This window comes from Coregonus clupeaformis, unplaced genomic scaffold, assembly GCF_020615455.1.
Source record: "Coregonus clupeaformis isolate EN_2021a unplaced genomic scaffold, ASM2061545v1 scaf1482, whole genome shotgun sequence".
Lineage (NCBI taxonomy): Eukaryota > Metazoa > Chordata > Actinopteri > Salmoniformes > Salmonidae > Coregonus > Coregonus clupeaformis.
In genome coordinates this window covers 104,243-127,500 of record NW_025534936.1, presented here as the reverse complement: position 1 = coordinate 127,500, position 23,258 = coordinate 104,243, and the positions used below count along the sequence as shown (strand labels likewise).

At 44.0% G+C, this 23,258-nt stretch overlaps 1 protein-coding gene and 1 non-coding gene across 2 annotated transcripts in view; both read right to left on the bottom strand.

Annotated features, from left to right (window-relative positions):
- LOC121551461 (putative oxidoreductase GLYR1) overlaps positions 1-18,333 on the bottom strand; it is a 25,697-nt gene extending 7,364 nt beyond the window's left edge. Inside the window, 10 exon segments of the mRNA XM_045218289.1 lie at positions 218-317; positions 796-869; positions 2,414-2,464; positions 7,057-7,110; positions 12,101-12,196; positions 13,017-13,127; positions 17,245-17,392; positions 17,486-17,565; positions 17,685-17,721; positions 18,252-18,333. Of these exon segments, the coding sequence (XP_045074224.1) occupies positions 218-317; positions 796-869; positions 2,414-2,464; positions 7,057-7,110; positions 12,101-12,196; positions 13,017-13,127; positions 17,245-17,392; positions 17,486-17,565; positions 17,685-17,721; positions 18,252-18,289 (789 nt within the window). The 5' untranslated portion in view covers positions 18,290-18,333.
- On the bottom strand, positions 580-661 carry LOC121552015. Its single transcript, XR_005997148.1, has one exon. It is a non-coding gene; the product is annotated as a small nucleolar RNA SNORD35 (small nucleolar RNA).
- Positions 18,334-23,258: the final 4,925 nt, after the last annotated feature.

Sequence of the window (23,258 nt, the reverse complement as noted above, 5' to 3'; positions counted from 1 at the left end):
GACAGGACGTGAGCTCACAGGAAGTGATGTCACAACAGGAAGTAGGTCAAATTCAGAACCAAACCCAAACTTTGTTACATTATAAATAAAATGATTTATTGCATAGAATCCAATACTGTACCAAGTAACTGTGGTTTTAATAATAATAATGTTGATGGAATCACAGGAGTAAATATTCTGTATAGTATTTTCTCACATGTTGGTTGTCTTGCGGTACCTTTTCTGCTGTGCGATTCCACACTGTGACGACGTGACCCATCTTTAACAGGTTGGACACTATTCCACTACCCATAAGCCCCAGCCCTAGGAACCCTATCCTGTAAGAGGGAAAGATACCAGAGTTCACATTTTTATTCCTTTTCCTGATGGACAAAAAACACTGAGGCCAGTATTCAGAGTCGTAGAGTAGGAGCGCTGATCTAGGATCAGGCCCCCCCCCCCTATCCATGTAATCTAAAAGGGAAATCTGAGCCCATATTAACACTCTTTGTAAATACAGACCCTGGTCTACTATATAGGTGCAGCCAGTGACTAACACATTGCTCCATTCTATAACTAAAAAAAGTCCCATCCTCAAGTTACACTGCATCAGAGTTGCCTACGGGCAGTTTGGTCAAAGCCACAACGGCTTGGAAGACCATCGGGAGGAAAAACACCTGTAGGAGAGCTTATTTTATTCCATGATCTGTAATTACACGCAGAGTACAGTCTGTTTAAATATAGGGAAGAGATCACGGTGATAATTAAGTTCATATATATATATATATATATAGAGATTATTACAGTATCTCCTACCGTTTGTCTGTGGGTATAATACTGCCATTGATAGCTGTACTGTCAGCAGCTTGTATAGACGTTGACCCCGTATCCTGTACAGACCAACAAAAACAAAACATCATTTTGACGCACGCATCGAGACCACAGAGGAGTACAAACGTACTGTATCTAGTGGGTTTACTCGTTTATTGAATAATTTATCTAGTACTTGCTCTTTGTATGAAAAGGAAAAAATACCATTCAGTAATGCGTGCCATGTAGGAAGCACCATGAGGCTATGTTCTATAAAGAGAGTACCTTCCCTGGAGTTAAGACTGAAACCAATGACATACATTCATGTGATATAAATATATACACACACTTGTCTGAAACCCACATGCAAAACCAACAATGGCAGTAGCTAACTGTACCCCTACATAACATGTATCTCCAGGAGCTAACTGTACCCCTACATAACATGTATCTACAGGAGCTAACTGTACCCCTACATAACATGTATCTACAGGAGCTAACTGTACCCCTACATAACATGTATCTACAGGAGCTAACTGTACCCCTACATAACATGTATCTACAGGAGCTAACTGTACCCCTACATAACATGTATCTACAGGAGCTAACTGTACCCCTACATAACATGTATCTACAGGAGCTAACTGTACCCCCTACATAACATGTATCTACAGGAGCTAACTGTACCCCTACATAACATGTATCTACAGGAGCTAACTGTACCCCTACATAACATGTATCTACAGGAGCTAACTGTACCCTCTACATAACATGTATCTACAGGAGCTAACTGTACCCCTACATAACATGTATCTACAGGAGCTAACTGTACTACATAACATGTATCTACAGGAGCTAACTGTACCCCCTACATAACATGTATCTACAGGAGCTAACTGTACCCCTACATAACATGTATCTCCAGGAGCTAACTGTACCCCTACATAACATGTATCTACAGGAGCTAACTGTACCCCCTACATAACATGTATCTACAGGGAGCTAACTGTACCCCTACATAACATGTATCTACAGGAGCTAACTGTACCCCTACATAACATGTATCTACAGGAGCTAACTGTACCCCTACATAACATGTATCTACAGGAGCTAACTGTACCCCTACATAACATGTATCTACAGGAGCTAACTGTACCCCTACATAACATGTATCTACAGGAGCTAACTGTACCCCTACATAACATGTATCTACAGGAGCTAACTGTACCCTCACATAACATGTATCTACAGGAGCTAACTGTACCCTACATAACATGTATCTACAGGAGCTAACTGTACCCCTACATAACATGTATCTACAGGAGCTAACTGTAGCCCTACATAACATGTATCTACAGGAGCTAACTGTAGCCCTACATAACATGTATCTACAGCAGCTGCTTATTAGTTTCAAGGCGATCCAGTAAAATCAGACAGCGAATGGAGAGGTCAAATGGTAAAGTTGTGTCACAAATGGCACCCTATTCCCTATATAGTACACTACTTTTGACAAGAGGTTAAAGCACAGTGCCTCATTTGGACAAAATGTGGGGTAGAAAAAGAACTGGTGCCAAACGCAGGGCCCTAGTTATAGGGAGCCGTTTGAGACAGACGGCTTGCTCACCTCCTCAACGATCTTCAGGCGTTTACTGATAGGCTCCATGGACGAGGCAGGCTGAGGAGGGAGAGAGAGAAAGAGTTACAGACAGACATTAGTTTACACACAAACAGTGCTGCTAACATCCTCCTAAACCACCACACACTGGGTGAGTCCCAAATAACACCGGATTCCCTTTATAGTGCACTACTTTTGACCAGGGCCCAGATAGGGCTCTGTTCAAACGTTGCCATTTGGGGCTCACTCTCTGAACAGAGAGAGAGACACTTTTAATTCCTAGTTCTGGCAGTGTCAGTGAGTGGCTAAGCTAATGCTAGCTAGGGTTTGTAGCATGCTGCTAGGCCTGCTTTGGTAACACTGACGAGGACTATGTGATTGCAAAAATTCAGCGTCGAGTTCATTCATCCAATTCTAGGAGGAAGTAGAAACTAGAGGGGGAATTTATTTAAAAAAAAATACATATAGAGTTGCTAACTTCCCACCGAAGCTGTATCATGGAGCGTCTTCTTGAGTCTGTGTGTGTGTGTGTGTGTGTGTGTGTGTGTGTGTGTGTGTGTGTGTGTGTGTGTGTGTAGAGCAGGATTGTCAAACTCATTTTCCCCCCGGGGGCCACATTCAATCTTCAGCAAGGTCCGGAGGGCCGCAATTAAAATATGTTATATATCCTCTAAGTCAAAATGTGAAAAAAATAGTCCTATATCCATCGCTTTTTTGGAATTTGATGCTTCCAGACTATCTAGCTTTAATTTAAAATGATTATTAGCAAGCAGGACACAGTCAATTAACTGTATGAATGTAGGTCCATTATCATTTCTACACAGTTGAATTGATTTTAGGCATTTGAAAGTATACGGAGTTCGTTCCGTACGTTTGACACCCCTGGACTAGAGTTTGGCGGTTTGTACCGTCTTATCTGTCCTAGTAACGTCTGGTGTGTGGTAAGATAATGGTCTGTAACATCCGAGGAATGCCAGTTAGAACTGTACTACCGCAGTTATCAGAATAACCACATGTTGCTACAGTTTAACGGTTAGTTTCACTTGCATTGTGTGTGTGTGTGGCTTGCTATGTATCTAAAATAAGGCAAGGAATTATGGAGCTCAGAGTGAATAGTGTTGCCTGAGGGGAGATTCAGAGTGAATAGTGTTGCCTGAGGGGAGATTCAGAGTGAATAGTGTTGCCTGAGGGGAGATTCAGAGTGAATAGTGTTGCCTGAGGGGAGATTCAGAGTGAATAGTGTTGCCTGAGGGAGATTCAGAGTGAATAGTGTTGCCTGAGGGAGATTCAGAGTGAATAGTGTTGCCTGAGGGAGATTCAGAGTGAATAGTGTTGCCTGAGGGAGATTCAGAGTGAATAGTGTTGCCTGAGGGGAGATTCAGAGTGAATAGTGTTGCCTGAGGGAGATTCAGAGTGAATAGTGTTGCCTGAGGGGAGATTCAGAGTGAATAGTGTTGCCTGAGGGGAGATTCAGAGTGAATAGTGTTGCCTGAGGGGAGATTCAGCTCTGTGTGTGTAACTTTATTATCACATTATATCTGCTGTAACAGTGGATACACACACCCAAATGGAACCCTATGTCTTATATAAATGGACTACTTTTGCCCTATGGGCTCTAGTCAAAAGTAGTGCACTAAATAGGGAATGGGGTTCCATTTGGGACACAGAGGAGGATTCAGAGGGAAATCCATGCAAGCGCAGCAGGACAGGGCAAAGGGAGGGAAGATACCTCTATAAACAATAGACTTCAAGTGCTTCCGGATCAAATGAATCATCCAATTGATTTCTTTCATAAAAACTGTGCTACATAGACGTACCAGTGAAATGTAAAAGGGAATCGCCACAGTAGTGTAGAGAAACATTTACATTGAATGAACTACCTAATAAAGCAACACACTGACTGAACTACACACAGACAACGAAGGGGGAAGAAAGGGTTAATGATCAACAAGGAAATAAAGTTGCAGGCAAAAAGGGCTGTGTCCAAACTGTGTCTGCTTCCCGGTTCTCCACCCTTGTCCTGAAGTGCGCACTTGCACACTCCCCATCGTGGATTTAAAAGCACTGGATTGGAGTCCCCTAAACCCTGGATTGGTGTAGCCTAAGCATTGGCTGGAGGAAGTCAGTTTCCACCATTATGAAATCCATGATAGGGAGTGTGTAAGACAAGTGCACACTTCAAGAGAAGGGTAGACAATTGGAATGCAGACTTTATTCCTATGAAGCTCATACACACGCCTAGATTATTCTCCCACTTAACAGAGTAGGGTGAAGTTGCATTTTCTCCACTGATTAAGGTTAGGGAGGGGAAGCTGACCCTAGATCTGTACCTATTAAGGTTAGGGAGGGGAAGCTGACCCTAGATCTGTACCTATTAAGGTTAGGGAGGGGAAGCTGACCCTAGATCTGTACCTATTAAGGTTAGGGAGGGGAAGCTGACCCTAGATCTGTACCTATTAAGGTTAGGGAGGGGAAGCTGACCCTAGATCTGTACCTATTAAGGTTAGGGAGGGGAAGCTGACCCTAGATCTGTACCTATTAAGGTTAGGGAGGGGAAGCTGACCCTAGATCTGTACCTATTAAGGTTAGGGAGGGGAAGCTGACCCTAGATCTGTACCTATTAAGGTTAGGGAGGGAAGCTGACCCTAGATCTGTACCTATTAAGGTTAGGGAGGGGAAGCTGACCCTAGATCTGTACCTATTAAGGTTAGGGGAGGGAAGCTGACCCTAGATCTGTACCTATTAAGGTTAGGGAGGGAAGCTGACCCTAGATCTGTACCTATTAAGGTTAGGGAGGGAAGCTGACCCTAGATCTGTACCTATTAAGGTTAGGGAGGGGGAAGCTGACCCTAGATCTGTACCTATTAAGGTTAGGGAGGGAAGCTGACCCTAGATCTGTACCTATTAAGGTTAGGGAGGGAAGCTGACCCTAGATCTGTACCTATTAAGGTTAGGGAGGGGAAGCTGACCCTAGATCTGTACCTATTAAGGTTAGGGAGGGGAAGCTGACCCTAGATCTGTACCTATTAAGGTTAGGGAGGGGAAGCTGACCCTAGATCTGTACCTATTAAGGTTAGGGAGGGGAAGCTGACCCTAGATCTGTACCTATTAAGGTTAGGGAGGGGAAGCTGACCCTAGATCTGTACCTATTAAGGTTAGGGAGGGGAAGCTGACCCTAGATCTGTACCTATTAAGGTTAGGGAGGAAGCTGACCCTAGATCTGTACCTATTAAGGTTAGGGGAGGAAGCTGACCCTAGATCTGTACCTATTAAGGTTAGGGAGGGGAAGCTGACCCTAGATCTGTACCTATTAAGGTTAGGGAGGGAAGCTGACCCTAGATCTGTACCTATTAAGGTTAGGGAGGGAAGCTGACCCTAGATCTGTACCTATTAAGGTTAGGGGAGGGAAGCTGACCCTAGATCTGTACCTATTAAGGTTAGGGAGGGGAAGCTGACCCTAGATCTGTACCTATTAAGGTTAGGGAGGGAAGCTGACCCTAGATCTGTACCTATTAAGGTTAGGGAGGGAAGCTGACCCTAGATCTGTACCTATTAAGGTTAGGGAGGGGAAGCTGACCCTAGATCTGTACCTATTAAGGTTAGGGAGGGAAGCTGACCCTAGATCTGTACCTATTAAGGTTAGGGAGGGAAGCTGACCCTAGATCTGTACCTATTAAGGTTAGGGGAGGGAAGCTGACCTAGATCTGTACCTATTAAGGTTAGGGAGGGGAAGCTGACCCTAGATCTGTACCTATTAAGGTTAGGGGGGGGAAGCTGACCCTAGATCTGTACCTATTAAGGTTAGGGAGGGGAAGCTGACCCTAGATCTGTACCTATTAAGGTTAGGGAGGGGAAGCTGACCCTCGATCTGTACCTATTAAGGTTAGGGAGGGGAAGCTGACCCTAGATCTGTACCTATTAAGGTTAGGGAGGGGAAGCTGACCCTAGATCTGTACCTATTAAGGTTAGGGAGGGGAAGCTGACCCTAGATCTGTACCTATTAAGGTTAGGGAGGGGAAGCTGACCCTAGATCTGTACCTATTAAGGTTAGGGAGGGGAAGCTGACCCTAGATCTGTACCTATTAAGGTTAGGGAGGGGAAGCTGACCCTAGATCTGTACCTATTAAGGTTAGGGAGGGAAGCTGACCCTAGATCTGTACCTATTAAGGTTAGGGAGGGAAGCTGACCCCTCGATCTGTACCTATTAGGTTAGGGAGGGAAGCTGACCCTAGATCTGTACCTATTAAGGTTAGGGAGGGAAGCTGACCCTAGATCTGTACCTATTAAGGTTAGGGAGGGAAGCTGACCCTAGATCTGTACCTATTAAGGTTAGGGAGGGAAGCTGACCCTAGATCTGTACCTATTAAGGTTAGGGAGGGGAAGCTGACCCTAGATCTGTACCTATTAAGGTTAGGGAGGGGAAGCTGACCCTATATCTGTACCTATTAAGGTTAGGGAGGGGAAGCTGACCCTAGATCTGTACCTAGGGGGAACCTCACCCCCTGTGCCCTAAAAACCCAACAGTGTGCCGTCACAGCTGCAAACCAACCAGCCCCCCCAAACCAACCAGCCCCCCCAAACCAACCAGCCCCCCCAAACCAACCAGCCCTCCCCCAAACCAAGCAAAACGTTTTACAAACGTTCCCTCTTACCTTCTCAGTCTGGCTGAGCAGAAAGTGGTGGAAATGGGGATCATCCTGTACTGGCTACAATGGAAGAGAGTTCAATTGGAAACTAGTAGTATTACCTAAACTACTAGTAGTATTACCTAAACTACTAGTAGTATTCGCTAAACCAGTGTTTCCCAACCCTGGTCCTCGACTACCCCCAACAGTACACATTTTTATTGTAACATTGGACAAGCACACCTGATTCAACTTGTCAACTAATCATCAAGCCCTCAATGAGCTGGATGAGGTGTGTTTGTCCAGGGATGAGCTGAATGAGGTGTGTTTGTCCAGGGATGAGCTGAATGAGGTGTGTTTGTCCAGGGATGAGCTGAATGAGGTGTGTTTGTCCAGGGATGAGCTGAATGAGGTGTGTTTGTCCAGGGATGAGCTGGATGAGGTGTGTTTGTCCAGGGATGAGCTGGATGAGGTGTGTTTGTCCAGGGATGAGCTGAATGAGGTGTGTTTGTCCAGGGATGAGCTGAATGAGGTGTGTTTGTCCAGGGATGAGCTGAATGAGGTGTGTTTGTCCAGGGATGAGCTGGATGAGGTGTGTTTGTCCAGGGATGAGCTGAATGAGGTGTGTTTGTCCAGGGATGAGCTGAATGAGGTGTGTTTGTCCAGGGATGAGCTGGATGAGGTGTGTTTGTCCAGGGATGAGCTGGATGAGGTGTGTTTGTCCAGGGATGAGCTGAATGAGGTGTGTTTGTCCAGGGATGAGCTGAATGAGGTGTGTTTGTCCAGGGATGAGCTGAATGAGGTGTGTTTGTCCAGGGATGAGCTGAATGAGGTGTGTTTGTCCAGGGATGAGCTGGATGAGGTGTGTTTGTCCAGGGATGAGCTGAATGAGGTGTGTTTGTCCAGGGATGAGCTGAATGAGGTGTGTTTGTCCAGGGATGAGCTGGATGAGGTGTGTTTGTCCAGGGATGAGCTGAATGAGGTGTGTTTGTCCAGGGATGAGCTGAATGAGGTGTGTTTGTCCAGGGCTACAACACATCTGTACTGTTGGGGGTACTGGAGGACCAGGGTTGGGAAACACTGCTCCAAACTACTAGTAGTATTCTCTAAACTAGTAGTAGTATTCTCTAAACTAGTAGTAGTATTCTCTAAACTAGTAGTAGTAGTATTCTCTAAAACTAGTAGTAGTATTCTCTAAACTATTAGTAGTATTCTCTAAACTAGTAGTAGTATTCTCTAAACTATTAGTAGTATTCTCTAAACTAGTAGTAGTATTCTCTAAACTAGTAGTAGTATTCTCTAAACTAGTAGTAGTATTCTCTAAACTAGTAGTAGTATTCTCTAAACTAGTAGTAGTAGTAGTAGTATTCTCTAAAACTAGTAGTAGTATTCTCTAAACTAGTAGTAGTATTCTCTAAACTAGTAGTAGTAGTAGTATTCTCTAAAACTAGTAGTAGTATTCTCTAAACTAGTAGTAGTATTCTCTAAACTAGTAGTAGTATTCTCTAAACTAGTAGTAGTATTCTCTAAACTAGTAGTAGTATTCTCTAAACTAGTAGTAGTATTCTCTAAACTATACTGAACAAAAATACAGTTCATTTAAGGAAATAAGTCAATTGAAATAAATTCCTTAGGCCCTAATATATGGATTTCACATGACTGGGAATACAGATATAATATCTGTTGGTCACAGATACCTTAAAAAAAAAAGTAGGGGCGTGGATCAGAAAACCAGTCAGTATCTGGTGTGACCATCATTTGCATCATGCAGCACGACACATCTCCTTCGCATAGAGTTGATCAGGCTGTTGATTGTGGAATGTGGTATGTTGTCCCACTCCTCTTCAATGGCTGTGCGAAGTTGCTGTATATTGGTGGGAACTGGAACACACTGTCGTACACGTCGATCCAGAGCATCCCAAACATGCTCAATGGGTGACATGTCTGGTGAGTATGCAGGCCATGGAAGAACAGGGCCATTTTCAGCTTCCAGGAATTGTGTACAGGTCCTTGCGACATGGTGCCATGCATTATCATGCTGAAACATGAGGTGATGGCGGCGGATGAATGGCACAACAATGGGCCTCACTCTCTTCACGGTATCTCTGTGCATTCAAATTGCCATTGATAAAATGCAATTGTGTTCGTTGTCCGTAGCTTATGCCTGCCCAAACCATAACCCCACCGCCCCCACGGGGACCTCTGTGCATAACGTTGACATCAGCAAACCACTCGCCCACACGACGCCATACACGTGGTCTGCAGTTGTGAGGCCGGTTGGACGTACTGCCAAATTCTCTAAAACGACGTTGGATGCAGCTTCTGGTAGAGAAATTAACATTAAATTATCTGGCAACAGCTCTGGTGGACATTCCTGCAGTCAGCATGCCAATTGCGCGCTCCCTCAAAACATGAGACATCTGTGGCATTGTGTTGTGACAAAAATTCACATTTTAGAGTTGCCTTTTGTCCCCAGCACAAGGTGCACCTGTGTAATGATCATGCTGTTTAAAATCAGCTTCTTGATACACTATACACACACACAAAGGTATGTGGACACCCCTTCAAATGAGTGGATTCGGCTATTTCAGCCACACCCGTTGCTGACAGGTGTATAAAATCGAGCACACAGCCATGCAATCTCCATAGGTTGCCACCTTTCCAACAAGCCAGTTCGTCAAATTTCTGTCCTGCTAGAGCTGCCCCGGTCAACTGTAAGTGCAACATTCCCTACAGAGTTCCAAACTGCCTCTGGAAGCAACGTCAGCACAATAACTGTTTGTCAGGAGCTTCATGAAATGTGTTTCCATGGCCCAGCAGCCACCATTGGACATGTACAGGCTCACCGCCATTGGACTCTGGAGCAGTGGAAATGCGTTCTCTGGAGTGATGAATCACGCTTCCCCATCTTGCAATCCGACAGATTAATCTTGATTTGGCGGATGCCAGGACAAAGCTACCTGCCCCAATGCATAGTGCCAACTGTAAAGTTTGGTGGAGGAGGAATAATGGTCTGGGGCTGTTTTTCATGGTTCAGGCCCCTTAGTTCCAGTGAAAGGAAATCTTAATGATGCAGCATACAATGACATTCTAGACTATTCTGTGCATCCAACTTTGTGGCAACAGTTTTGGGAAGGTCCTTCCCCGTTTCAGCATGACAATGCCCCTGTTAACAAAGAGTGGTCCATACAGAAATGGTTTGTCGAGATCGGTGTGGAAGAACTTGACTGGATGCACAGAACCCTGACCTCAACCCCGACGAACACCTTTGGGATGAATTGGAACGCCGACTGCGAGCCAGTCCTAAATCGCCCAACATCAGTGCCCGACCTCACTAATGCTTGTGGCTGAATGGAAGCAAGTCCCTGCAGCAACGTTCCAACATCTAGTGGAAAGCCTTCCCAGAAGAGTGGAGGCTGTTATAGCAGCAAAGGGGGGACCAACTCCATATTAATGCCTATGATTTTGGAATGAGATGTTTGACAAGCAGGTGTCCACATACCTTTGGTCATGTAGTGTATTCCACACCGTTCCGGTGGATTGATTAAATTGGCAAAGGAGAAGTGCTCACTAACAGGGGTGTAAACATATTTGCGCACAAAACTTGACAGAAATAAGCTTTTTGTGCGCATGGAAAATTTCTGCCCTCTTATTTCAGCTCATGAAACATGGGACCAACACTTTACATGTTGTGTTTATATTTTTGTTCAGTGTAGTAGTAGTATTAGTATTCGCTAAACTAGTAGTATTAGTATTCGCTAAACTAGTAGTAGTATTCGCTAAACTAGTAGTAGTATTCTCTAAACTAGTAGTAGTATTCTCTAAACTAGTAGTAGTATTCGCTAAACTAGTAGTAGTATTAGCTAAACTAGTAGTAGTATTAGCTAAACTAGTAGTAGTATTCTCTCAAGACACTCCCTGGTCTGATTGAGGTTGCATTCTATTCCCTAGGCTATATAGTGCACTACTTTTGACCCGAGTCCTATGGGCCCTGGTATAAAGTAGTGCACTATATAGGGAACAGGTTGCCATTTGGGCCGTCCATTGAGGTGTTGTTCCAGAAACATACATTCTACACAGGTCTACTCTGCACAGATGATCAGATATTTTTTGAATGGCTGGTAATGTGTTCTAACATGTCAGGAACCATATTAAACTAAGACTCAGCGATATGACGTTGCCAGCAGGATGAACGGCAGATATTGCAGATGAGTGTGATGCAAGACGTTTCACTGGCGAAAAAAGATCTGCTCATGGGTGTGCTTTGCACTGCAGGGCCCAAAACAGCAGAGAAGTTTAGCCTCACGATTCAAGTCCATCTGATATTGCTGTTAACTTTGTTCATCGCTGACTCCATCTTTAATATGGTGTAAGAATCTATTATAATCATATGCTGAATGTGTGTTTCTGGAACGCGCAAATGTCACTGTGTAGCTAAAGCTACAAAAAATGACTTGCACCCCTTTCTTTAAACTGCTAGACATTTTTTTTAAAGCATATGTTTACTTGAAATCAGAAAAAGCAAGCATTTTGCTACAATCTAAAATTCTAGCTTTTCTTCTGCCATGTTGGAATGACTCATGCCTTAGACTAGAAAGCATTACGCCTTATCGCCTTGTTTCCTTCTGACTACTCATGTTGAAGAGGACTCCCTCTCAGGATTGAGCATCTCTACCACAGTGGTCACCAACCCTGGTCCTGGATGAGTAACCATAGCATGCAGGCTTTTGTTCCAACCCAGCACTAAAACTTCATTAGAATGGTCCCATTTGTATGTGCTTTAGCAAAGCCTGTCAAACGTCAAGTCAAACAACTTTAGGGTTTAGTTTCCTGACACAGACGAAGTCACGGACTAAAAAACTATTCCTCTGAGTTAGGAGTAGGCTAAAAAAAACACATACAGATCTCAGATAACCAAGCTAATCAACTCTTAGTGCTGGGCTGGGACAAACCCCTGCATCCTCTCCAGGTCCAGTGGTCAGTCAGTACCCACTGCGTTCTGTAGCGTAGCGTGTAGAGGTAAAGGGAGCTGAAGGTAAGGCAGGCAGGCTGTATGAAGGGTTCCACCTACACTGCTCTCCCATTTGAATCCTGAAACAGGTCCAGTTGTCCCCAGGTCCCCTAGCCGCTCAACACTGGACGGCTCTGGGTCAGATTCAGTTAGGTCCTTCAGGGAGAGACACACACATTACCCTGGAAGTCACTTTAAAGACTGTAGACACTACATGCCTAATATTGGGGAGTGGGGTTGATGAGATTGACGTCTCCCTGGTAGGTTCAGTTTATCTATGGAAACAACAACAGTTGTGGAGTGTGGGGTGTAAGAATGTTCTTCAGGGAGAGAGAGACATTACCCTGGTAGTTCACTCAGTCACGCTGTAGACTAGATAACCTATACATCAGGTAACGGTGTGACGTCGACTACAGTCACTTTAAAGACTAGATACACTATAATAATGTGGAGTGGGCTTGACTACAGTAACCTGTAGATGTAGAGGTGATTTCCCAGACACAGGTTAAGTCTAGTGCTGGACTAAAAAACCAAGCTCAATAGAAAATCTACATTGAAAATGTTTTTTTTTGTCCATGATTAAGCTTAATCTGTGTCCGGGAAACAGTCCCCTAGTGTGGAGTGAGATGTCAGTTAGAGCCTTCAGGGAGAGAGACAGACTGGAGAACCTACTAGGGCTGACTAGAGAGCCTATATCTAGTGAGATGTATTTACCTGGCTGTGGGTTCACAGTCACACTGTAGAAACTAGATATCCCTGAGTAGGTTATCCAGTCTTTCTACCAGTGAGAGCTTCAGTGGTCTCTGTGTGAGTTCATGCCAATCAGTGGGACTGAAGAGGCTAAAGAAGAGTGGGACCAACACCTAGCTGTAACCTGATGCCACAGCAGGTGTTGGACAACTGGCCCTTTAAATGATATCAGAGTCTGTATCAGAATGCCCACCACTCTCTAGTGCACTTCTGAGTGTCCACTAACCTTCTCAGAAGGGTCTTTCAGGGCACTGAGGTCTTCATCATCCTCCTCTAGGATCTTCAGGGGTTTAGTTGGAGTCTTCTTTCCTTTAGAGTCCCCTTTACCCTCAGAGCTCTGTAGGAATAACAGACAGACATTACCCCTTTACCCTCAGAGCTCTGTAGGAATAACAGACAGACATTACCCCTTTACCCTCAGAGCTCTGTAGGAATAACAGACAGACATTAACCCTTTACCCTCAGAGCTCTGTAGGAATAACAGACAGACATTACCCCTTTACCCTCAGAGCTCTGTAGGAATAACAGACATACATTACCCCTTTACCCTCAGAGCTCTGTAGGAATAACAGACAGACATTACCCCTTTACCCTCAGAGCTCTGTAGGAATAACAGACAGACATTACCCCTTTACCCTCAGAGCTCTGTAGGAATAACAGACAGACATTACCCCTTTACCCTCAGAGCTCTGTAGGAATAACAGACAGACATTACCCCTTTACCCTCAGAGCTCTGTAGGAATAACAGACAGACATTAACCCTTTACCCTCAGAGCTCTGTAGGAATAACAGACAGACATTAACCCTTTACCCTCAGAGCTCTGTAGGAATAACAGACAGACATTACCCCTTTACCCTCAGAGCTCTGTAGGAATAACAGACAGACATTACCCCTTTACCCTCAGAGCTCTGTAGGAATAACAGACAGACATTAACCCCTTTACCCTCAGAGCTCTGTAGGAATAACAGACAGACATTAACCCTTTACCCTCAGAGCTCTGTAGGAATAACAGACAGACATTACCCCTTTACCCTCAGAGCTCTGTAGGAATAACAGACAGACATTAACCCTTTACCCTCAGAGCTCTGTAGGAATAACAGACAGACATTAACCCTTTACCCTCAGAGCTCTGTAGGAATAACAGACAGACATGAACCCTTTACCCTCAGAGCTCTGTAGGAATAACAGACAGACATTACCCCTTTACCCTCAGAGCTCTGTAGGAATAACAGACAGACATTAACCCTTTACCCTCAGAGCTCTGTAGGAATAACAGACAGACATTAACCCTTTACCCTCAGAGCTCTGTAGGAATAACAGACAGACATTACCCCCTTTACCCTCAGAGCTCTGTAGGAATAACAGACAGACATTAACCCTTTACCCTCAGAGCTCTGTAGGAATAACAGACAGACATTAACCCTTTACCCTCAGAGCTCTGTAGGAATAACAGACAGACATTAACCCTTTACCCTCAGAGCTCTGTAGGAATAACAGACAGACATTACCCCTTTACCCTCAGAGCTCTGTAGGAATAACAGACAGACATTAACCCTTTACCCTCAGAGCTCTGTAGGAATAACATACATACATTACCCCTTTACCCTCAGAGCTCTGTAGGAATAACAGACAGACAGACATTAACTATTTTCACCCCAACCCCAGTTGTAACTAACCTGGTTCAGCTTATCAACCAGCTAATTATTAGAATCAGATGTGCTAGATTCGGGTTGGAGTGAAAACCTATAGGAGGGTCTCTCTCCAGGAACAGGGTTGGAGTGTAAACCTACAGGAGGGTCTCCCTCCAGGAACAGGGTTGGAGTGTAAACCTACAGGAGGGTAGCTCTCCATGAACAGGGTTGGAGTGAAAACCTACAGGAGGGTAGCTCTCCATGAACAGGGTTGGAGTGAAAACCTACAGGAGGGTAGCTCTCCAGGAACAGGGTTGGAGTGAAAACCTACAGGAGGGTAGCTCTCCAGGAACAGGGCTGGAGAGCCCTGGCCTAATCTATGAATGTATAGACAAGGCAAGTCCTTCTACATACAGTGAGGGAAAAAAGTATTTGATCCCCTGCTGATTTTGTCTGACAAAGACATGATCAGTCTATAATTTTAATGGTAGGTTTATTTGAACAGTGAGAGACAGAATAACAACAACAAAATCCAGAAAAACACAAAAAATGTGTATAAATTGATTTGCATTTTAATGAGGGAAATAAGTATTTGACCCCTCTGCAAAACATGACTTAGTACTTGGTGGCAAAACCCTTGTTGGCAATCACAGAGGTCAGACGTTTCTTGTAGTTGGCCACCAGGTTTGCATACATCTCAGGAGGGATTTTGTCCCACTCCTCTTTGCAGATCTTCTCCAAGTCATTAAGGTTGAGGCTGATGTTTGGCAACTCAAACCTTCAGCTTCCTCCACAGATTTTCTATGGGATTAAGGTCTGGAGACTGGCTAGGCCACTCCAGGACCTTAATGTGCTTCTTCTTGAGCCACTCCTTTGTTGCCTTGGCCGTGTGTTTTGGGTCATTGTCATGCTCGAATACCCATCCATGACCCATTTTCAATGCCCTGGCTGAGGGAAGGAGGTTCTCACCCAAGATTTGACGGTACACGGCCCCGTCCATCGTCCCTTTGATGCGGCGAAGTTGTCCTGTCCCCTTAGCAGAAAAACACCCCCAAAGCATAATGTTTCCACCTCCATGTTTGACAGTGGGGATGGTGTTCTTGGGGTCATAGGCAGCATTCCTCCTCCTCCAAACACAGCAAGTTGAGTTGATGCCAAAGAGCTTGATTTTGGTCTCATCTGACCACAACACTTTCACCCAGTTCTCCTCTGAATCATTCAGATGTTCATTGGCAAACTTCAGTCCTTTACGGCGTAGTGTGTTACCAATTGTTTTCTTGGTGACTATGGTCCCAGCTGCCTTGAGATCATTGACAAGAACCTCCCGTGTAGTTCTGGGCTGATTCCTCACCGTACTCATGATCATTGCAACTCCACGAGGTGAGATCTTGCATGGAGCCCCAAGCCGAGGGAGATTGACAGTTCTTTTGTGTTTCTTTCATTTGCGAATAATCGCACCAACTGTTGTCACCTTCTCACCAAGCTGCTTGGCGATGGTCTTGTAGCCCATTCCAGCCTTGTGTAGGTCTACAATCTTGTCCCTGACCTCCTTGGAGAGCTCTTTGGTCTTGGCCATGGTGGAGAGTTTGGAATCTGATTGATTGATTGCTTCTGTGGACAGGTGTCTTTTATACCGGTAACAAACTGAGATTAGGAGCACTCCCTTTAAGAGTGTGCTCCTAATCTCAGCTCGTTACCTGTATAAAAGACACCTGGGAGCCAGAAATCTTTCTGATTGAGAGGGGGTCAAATACTTATTTCCCTCATTAAAATGCAAATCAATTTATAACATTTTTGACATGCTTTTTTCTGGATATTTGTTGTTGTTATTCTGTCTCTCATTGTTCAAATAAACCTACCATTAAAATTATAGACTGATCATTTTTTTGTCAGTAGGCAAACGTACAAAATCAGCAGGGGATCAAATACTATTTTCCCCTCACTGTACTATTTACATCCGTTATACTGAAATTCCAACCTGGCAACCAACCAACCATACTGGACTTGGGTATCCCTAGTTCTCCACTTCAGTATGATAGTGACATAGTCCAACTGTTGTTGAACTCATTTAGATGAACAGTTAAGAGTGGTGACCCGAGGTCAATTCTCTGATGGTTGGACAAATCCCATCTGTCTGGTGGCAATGTGACAGACATCACATCGCTTAGCCATACCACTTCCTCCCGCTCCAGCTTACACAGAGACTAGAACCCTGGACATTTGCCTCGCAAACTCACGGAACCGCCCTCCTGAAACGGTCTTTCCAGTTGCGTCACAGCATGAATAATGTATGCACTCACTAACTGTAAGTCGCTCTGGATAAGAGCGTCTGCTAAAATGACTAAAATGTAAAAATGTCGCAGAAAAGCTAGCAATTCAGCAACGCAAGTGGAGACATTTCAGGCTGAGGAGGAGTGAGGTTACGGCAGGCGGCGGTTAGCTTAGCGGTTAGGAGCGTTGGGCAAGTAACGGAAAGGTCACTGGTCTCGAATCCCAGAGCCAACTAGGTGAAAAATCTGTCCATGTGCCCTTGAGCAAGGCACTTAACCCTAACTGCTCCTGTAAGTCGCTCTGGATAAGAGCGTCTTCTAAAGGACTAAAATGTAAATCCCCATCTGTTACACCTTCAGCTGTTCTCTTCCTTGTGTCTGGATTATCCAGGCTATATCTCCTGTTATCTACAGCATTATACCCTCCTCACCTGTTCTTTACCCCTGTTTTTGGGACTAACACAATCATGTTCACTTGGTACGAAATGGAAGAAAACTGTCCCAAAAAAATGTATTTTCTGGCTACTTTCTGCCCGTCTTCAACTACCTCACCTGTTCTTTCCCCCCCTGTTTCTCTTTCTTCTTCAGGAAGTCTTCCACCGCGTCCACAGCTTGTTGGAAACGTTTGCCCTTATTGATCTTGATCATCTCCTCTTTGTGGGGGTGGTATGGCTTCAGCTGCTCCACCTTTATCCAGGCACTGCACGCACACACATATAAGTGATGGAAACAAGCTAGATATGTATATTAGTGATAAGTGATAGATCCTGTAGTAGGTTGTTTGTTTACTTACTGGTCTTCAGTTCCAAAGAATTTGACAAAATGGCATTTTTTGCCCCTTGGCTTTTTCAGGTCCTTTGGAGGACTGACGACCTGGAAAGCCAAAGAAAGTGAATCACAATATCCTTTACACTTTAGCCTCCAATACAATTCGAAGTCAAAACGACCATGGGGTGTTCAGATTTCGCTAGCTATAATTCGACAGATCTTACCTTGCCTGGCCACGGAGGATAGCGCCCGAGCTTTCCCCTAAAACAAGAACATTGTCATTTGATTGATGATTAAACGTTGAATTATCAAGATAACGTTTAAATTCGTTGTCGCAGTAAATATTTGCATCGAACAAGAAAATCCCGGGGCAGTCACCAGCAGAATATTTAGTTAGCTAGTTAAACTTCAGATTGATGTTGTTTCTCGAACATCACAGTACACACTTTTCAACTGGCATCAGTAAACATGTGGAGATACCTAAACGAACCAGTGTATAGAGATAGCTAGTATATGGATTGAGCAATATATTTACATACAGTTGCGTCCGGTTTCACTTCTCTGGGTGCGGCAAGGCTAAGTAGTTTACTAGCTAGCTAATGGCTATGCTGACTCGGGCTAGGCAGGCAGTATTTGTTTTGAGTTCGATCGACAACTACCGTTAGTAAACGAATCTTGTCACACATACCTCATCTAATGTAACGAAAATACGCGAATTCCGTTAATCCGACACGGATTCAATGTACACAATGGAATAAGACGATTTAACTAAGTTAAAATGCATATCTCACCAAACCAGGTCCCCGATTCTCAGATGCACCGTCGCCATCTTAGAACTTTACTGAAACGTCGCACTGAATACCGTGAAAGAACACACCCACCAGAAATAATATGCGTCACCAACCCCAACCCACAGAGCTTCTAAACCCAGAGGCACAAAATCGCAAGACTTCCGGGAACGCTTGCGAAAAAGAACGAACAGACAAGGCCGTGGTTTGGGGTATGAGAAGTCAATGAGAGAAGTGAAAAAATCTTCCTTAGTTGTTAATGTTATCAAAATATAAAGGCACAACCTAGATTGGAGTCAATGTCTTCAGTAGTTGAACATGGTATTACTCCAACCGCGTGAAAGTGACAAACTGACATGTTTTAATTTTCGTAAAAAACTACTTTATATCGAAGGAGTGCCTTTGACTGCATGTACATGCGCAGTTCGGCGCTAAACCGTAGTCCCGATGACGTATTTCTACGCATGAGCTTTGCTAGCCAATGTCGCCATGACATAGCCTAAAAGCGTGATCGGGGATTTCAGTTCTAGCCTATCTTCATACTGTCTGCCCAAATCCCCGGTTGTTCGTAGTTACCACAGACACAAAGCAAACAATGGCTACATCATAAACAATCATGAAAACAAAAATGAGATTTGGTCTTATTTTAAGGTTATGGTTAGACATCCAGTTAGTAGAGCAGTAGGGTTAAGGTTACGTCTAAAATAAGATTTTAAGACAATCAGTTTAGCGGTTTAGCCATTATTATTGACCCTAATTGCTCCTGTAAGTCGCTCTGGTTAAGAGCGTCTGCTAAATGACTAAAATGTAAATGTAAAATTATGACTTTGTGCCTGTGGTAACTAGTGACGACCCAAACCCCCAAACAGTCTAAATTGTATACTGTATCCCTAGAAAAGAGTAGAGGGCAGTTTCAATCAGATACTTTCATTCATCTAGACTATAGATTCAGTTTCTCTTATGTGCCCTCATGTGTAACTAGGGGGTGGGGTGGTGCACTATTACATCTCAATGGGTATGCCCCTCAACAACTGTAATGGGGGTGGGTGGTGCACTGCCCTTATCTCAATGGGTGAGCACATGTAACAGGTATAAAATCCCCCCTGTCTGGATGAGAGCTTTGTCTTGACGGTCCACTGTAGGGTTTGCTTTGTGTCATGTGCAACCATTTTGGGGACCATGAAGTCTCTCTGTTTGAGAATAAAAGGTGAGCGTGGTTGAGTGTACTGAAGAGGTTTGTTTGTTTATCTGTATCAGTGTTCGTTTATTTACACAGCAACAGCATCAGGATAAATTCATAATGGCGCTGAAGGGAATAGCAGCCGTCTTACAGGCTCCTGACCAATAGTTTAGTTTTTTAGTGCTGATCTTAACTTTTTTTGTACGTAATATTTCCGCCATCGTTTTCTATGACTTAAAAGAGCTTCTGGACATCAAAACAGCGATCACTAACTTCAATTTGGATTTCTACTTCAATGAGTCAGCGGCGAATGACATACTGCTCTTCCCGTACCAGGCCCAAATCCCCGACACTCGAAAAAGGAAGGAGCGGCGTTATAGAGGCTGGCGTGCAGGATACCTGACGAGACTACGTCAGCGAGTGGATAAATGGCCTCTACCCTCTGTTCTATTGGCGAACATGCAATTATTGGAGAATAAACTGGACGAGCTCCGTTCAACATTATCCTATCAATATGAGCTGAAGAACTGTAATATTATATGTTTCTCAGTCGGCTGAACAAGGACACTGAACCATGCATGAGAGCCCCAGCTGTTCCAGACGACTGTGTGATCACGCTCTCCGTAGCCGATGTGAGTAAGACCTTTAAACGTGGTCCTCTGTAGCTCAGCTGGTAGAGCACGGCGCTTGTAACGCCAAGGTAGTGGGTTTGATCCTCAGGACCACCCATACACAAAAAAATGTATGCACGCATGACTGTAAGTCGCTTTGGATAAAAGCGTCTGCTAAATGGCATATTATTTATTATTATTATTAAACAGGTTAATATTCACACAGCCGCAGGGCCAGATGGATTACCAGGACGCTTACTCAGAGCATGTGCTGACCAGCTGGCAAGTTTATTCACTGACTTTTTCAACCTCTCTCTGACCCAGTCTGTAATACCTTCATGTTTCAAGCAGACCACCATAGTCCCTGTGCCCAAGAACGCCAAGGTAACCTGTCTAAATTACACCTCCCTCTGCAACTGGATCCTGGACTTACTAACGGGCCGCCCTCCAAGTGGTGAGGGTAGGCAACAACAAATCCACCACGCTGACCCTCAGCAAGGGGGCCCCACATGGGTGTGTGCTTAGTCCCCTCCTTTACTCCCTGTTCACCCATGACTGCGTGGCTGCATACATTTACATTTACATTTACGTCATTTAGCAGACGCTCTTATCCAGAGCAACTTACAGTTAGTGCATACATTATTCTTTTTTATGCGACTCCAACACCATCATTACGTTTTCTGACGACACGACGGTGGTCGTGAAGAGGGCACAACAACGCCTCTTCCCCCTCAGGAGGCTGAAAATATTTGGCATGGGGCCTCAGATCCTCAATAAGTTCTACAGCTGCACCATTGAGAGCATCTTGACTGGCTGCATCACCGCCTGGTATGGCAACTGCCTGGCATCTGACCGCAAGGAGCTACAGCGAGTAGTGCATACGGCCCAGTACATCACTGGGGCCGAGCTCCCTGCCATCCAGGACCTCTATACCAGGCGGTGTCAGAGGAAGGCCCTTAAAATGGTCAGACTCCAACTATCCAAGTCATAGACTGTTCTCTCTGCGACCGCACGGCAAGCGGTACTGGAGCACCAAGTCTGGGACCAAAAGGCTCCTGAACAGCTTCTACCCCCAAGCAATAAGACTGCTGAACAGTTAATCAAATGGCTACCTGGAGAATTTGCATTGACTCCCTTTTTTTTGCACAGATTCTCAGCGCACTGGCTCTATGCACACTCACTGGACTCTACCCACACACTCACACATACTACACTGACTCCAACACAAACACACACACACACACACAAATGCATAGACACACTTTCACACATCACATCTGCTGCTGCTACTCTGTTTATTATCTATTCCGATTGCCTAGTCACTTTTACCCCTACCTACATGTACATATTATCTCAATTACCTCAACTACCTGGTACCCCTGCACATTGACTCGGTACCGGTATTCTTCGTATATAGCCTCGTTACTGATATTTTATTGTGTTACTATTTCCTTTATTTATTTTGCCATTTTTTGGTACTTTTTAACTCTGCATTGTTGGGAAAGGGTTTGTAAGTAAGCATTTGACAGTAAAGTCTACACCTGTTGTATTCGGCGCATGTGACAAATAAAATAACATTCCCAACATGAATGGATGAGATGAAGGTAATATTCACAGACCCAGACAACCCCTTTTGTCTGTAGACCTATGTAATGCTAAATCTGTTTCTAGAAGTCTTTATAAAGGATAGGTTTTTATGTTTGGTGTGTAACATGTCGCCCTAATTAACCTTTTCATAGCGTGTCTATTTAACCTTTCCCCGATGTGCCACTGAAGAAACAGTGTTTTTATTAGTCTGATCGCTCACAATAGGGACTACAAAAAGGTGAGTTTAGCTCTTTATTGGAAACCCTCACCTCACAATAGGGCCTACAATACAGTGGTATAAAGTCAGCTACAGTTATTCATATTTGACTGTAAATCACCTGTGTTACAATTAGCCTACTTCTTACTAATCTAGTTAAACCAAAACAATGCATATTACATCATTATCCTAATGAGTGTTTTATCAATCAGACACCTACTAAAGTCCTTTGTCTTCCCTGAATGACATCTGACCATGGAACAAGTGGAACATTTCAATCAAGGTTTTATTCATAAAAGCAGACTTGAAAATAGAAATCCTCCTAGTGGCGAAATCATTTCCTCACAACATTATTCTGATACTGCAATAAACACAGACACTAAATTTCAGTCAGATGCCGTAAGGTATTTCTATTCATTTAGAAAAGGCGGGAGGGATCTGGATAAGACATCTCTTAGGTCTGGGTTTGCGTCCCAAATGGCACCCTAATCCATATAGTGTATACTTTAGACAAGGGGCCATAAGGATCTGGTCAAAAGTAATGCATTATATAAGGGATAGGTTGCCATTTTGAGATACACCCATTTTGCATGGATTGGTGAATAGTTTTTCTTACATAACACAAGATTACATTGTCTGTCTAGACCGGATTTTGGTCATTTCATCAAAATCCCAGGATTAATTGTTCTAATTATATTTTTGTGTATTTCCTATCATAAGCCCCATCGGGACAGTCTGTCTAGTCCACTGTGTCAGAGGTGTTATCCCAAATGGCACCCTATTCCCTACATAGTGCACTACTTTAGACCAACCCCCTATGGACTCTGGTTAAAAGTAGTGCACTATGTAGGGAATAGGGTGCCATTTGGGACATATGTCCAGGGTGAATGGCTTGTACACCCACATAAAAAAATTAAAAAAATACTACAGTTTACAATATAATACTAATAGTACTTACCACGGGTCGATTGATCTGAATGGTGTGTGCTGAGTTTGACCATTATGAGTTTATTCATGTGTGACAATATTCAAGATGTCCATTCATCCTCTGCAATAATGTCATTTTTTTGGTTTTCAGTTGGTTTGTCTGGAGAGGCTTTGCTGGTTTGAGGTACAGTAGCCCTCCTTTAAGTAAAGTGAATTGTATTTCTGAAATATCTATTGTGTACATAATCTGTTCTTTCTTTTCTACCATCTGAACAGTATGGTCTCCCACTCTTTTTGGTCATCCTGTGAACTTGGTCAGCTGAATCTCTGTGTTGTATTTCAGGAAGCTAGTGGAAGTAACAGATCTAAGAAGTGATTTTGGAGTACTCTTGCTAACGTGTATTATCTGTGTCAAACAAGCAAACCTAATCCTCTAAGCTTTAATAAACCTAGCTTGTTCTTCATATCTGATCCTGTACTGTTTCTCT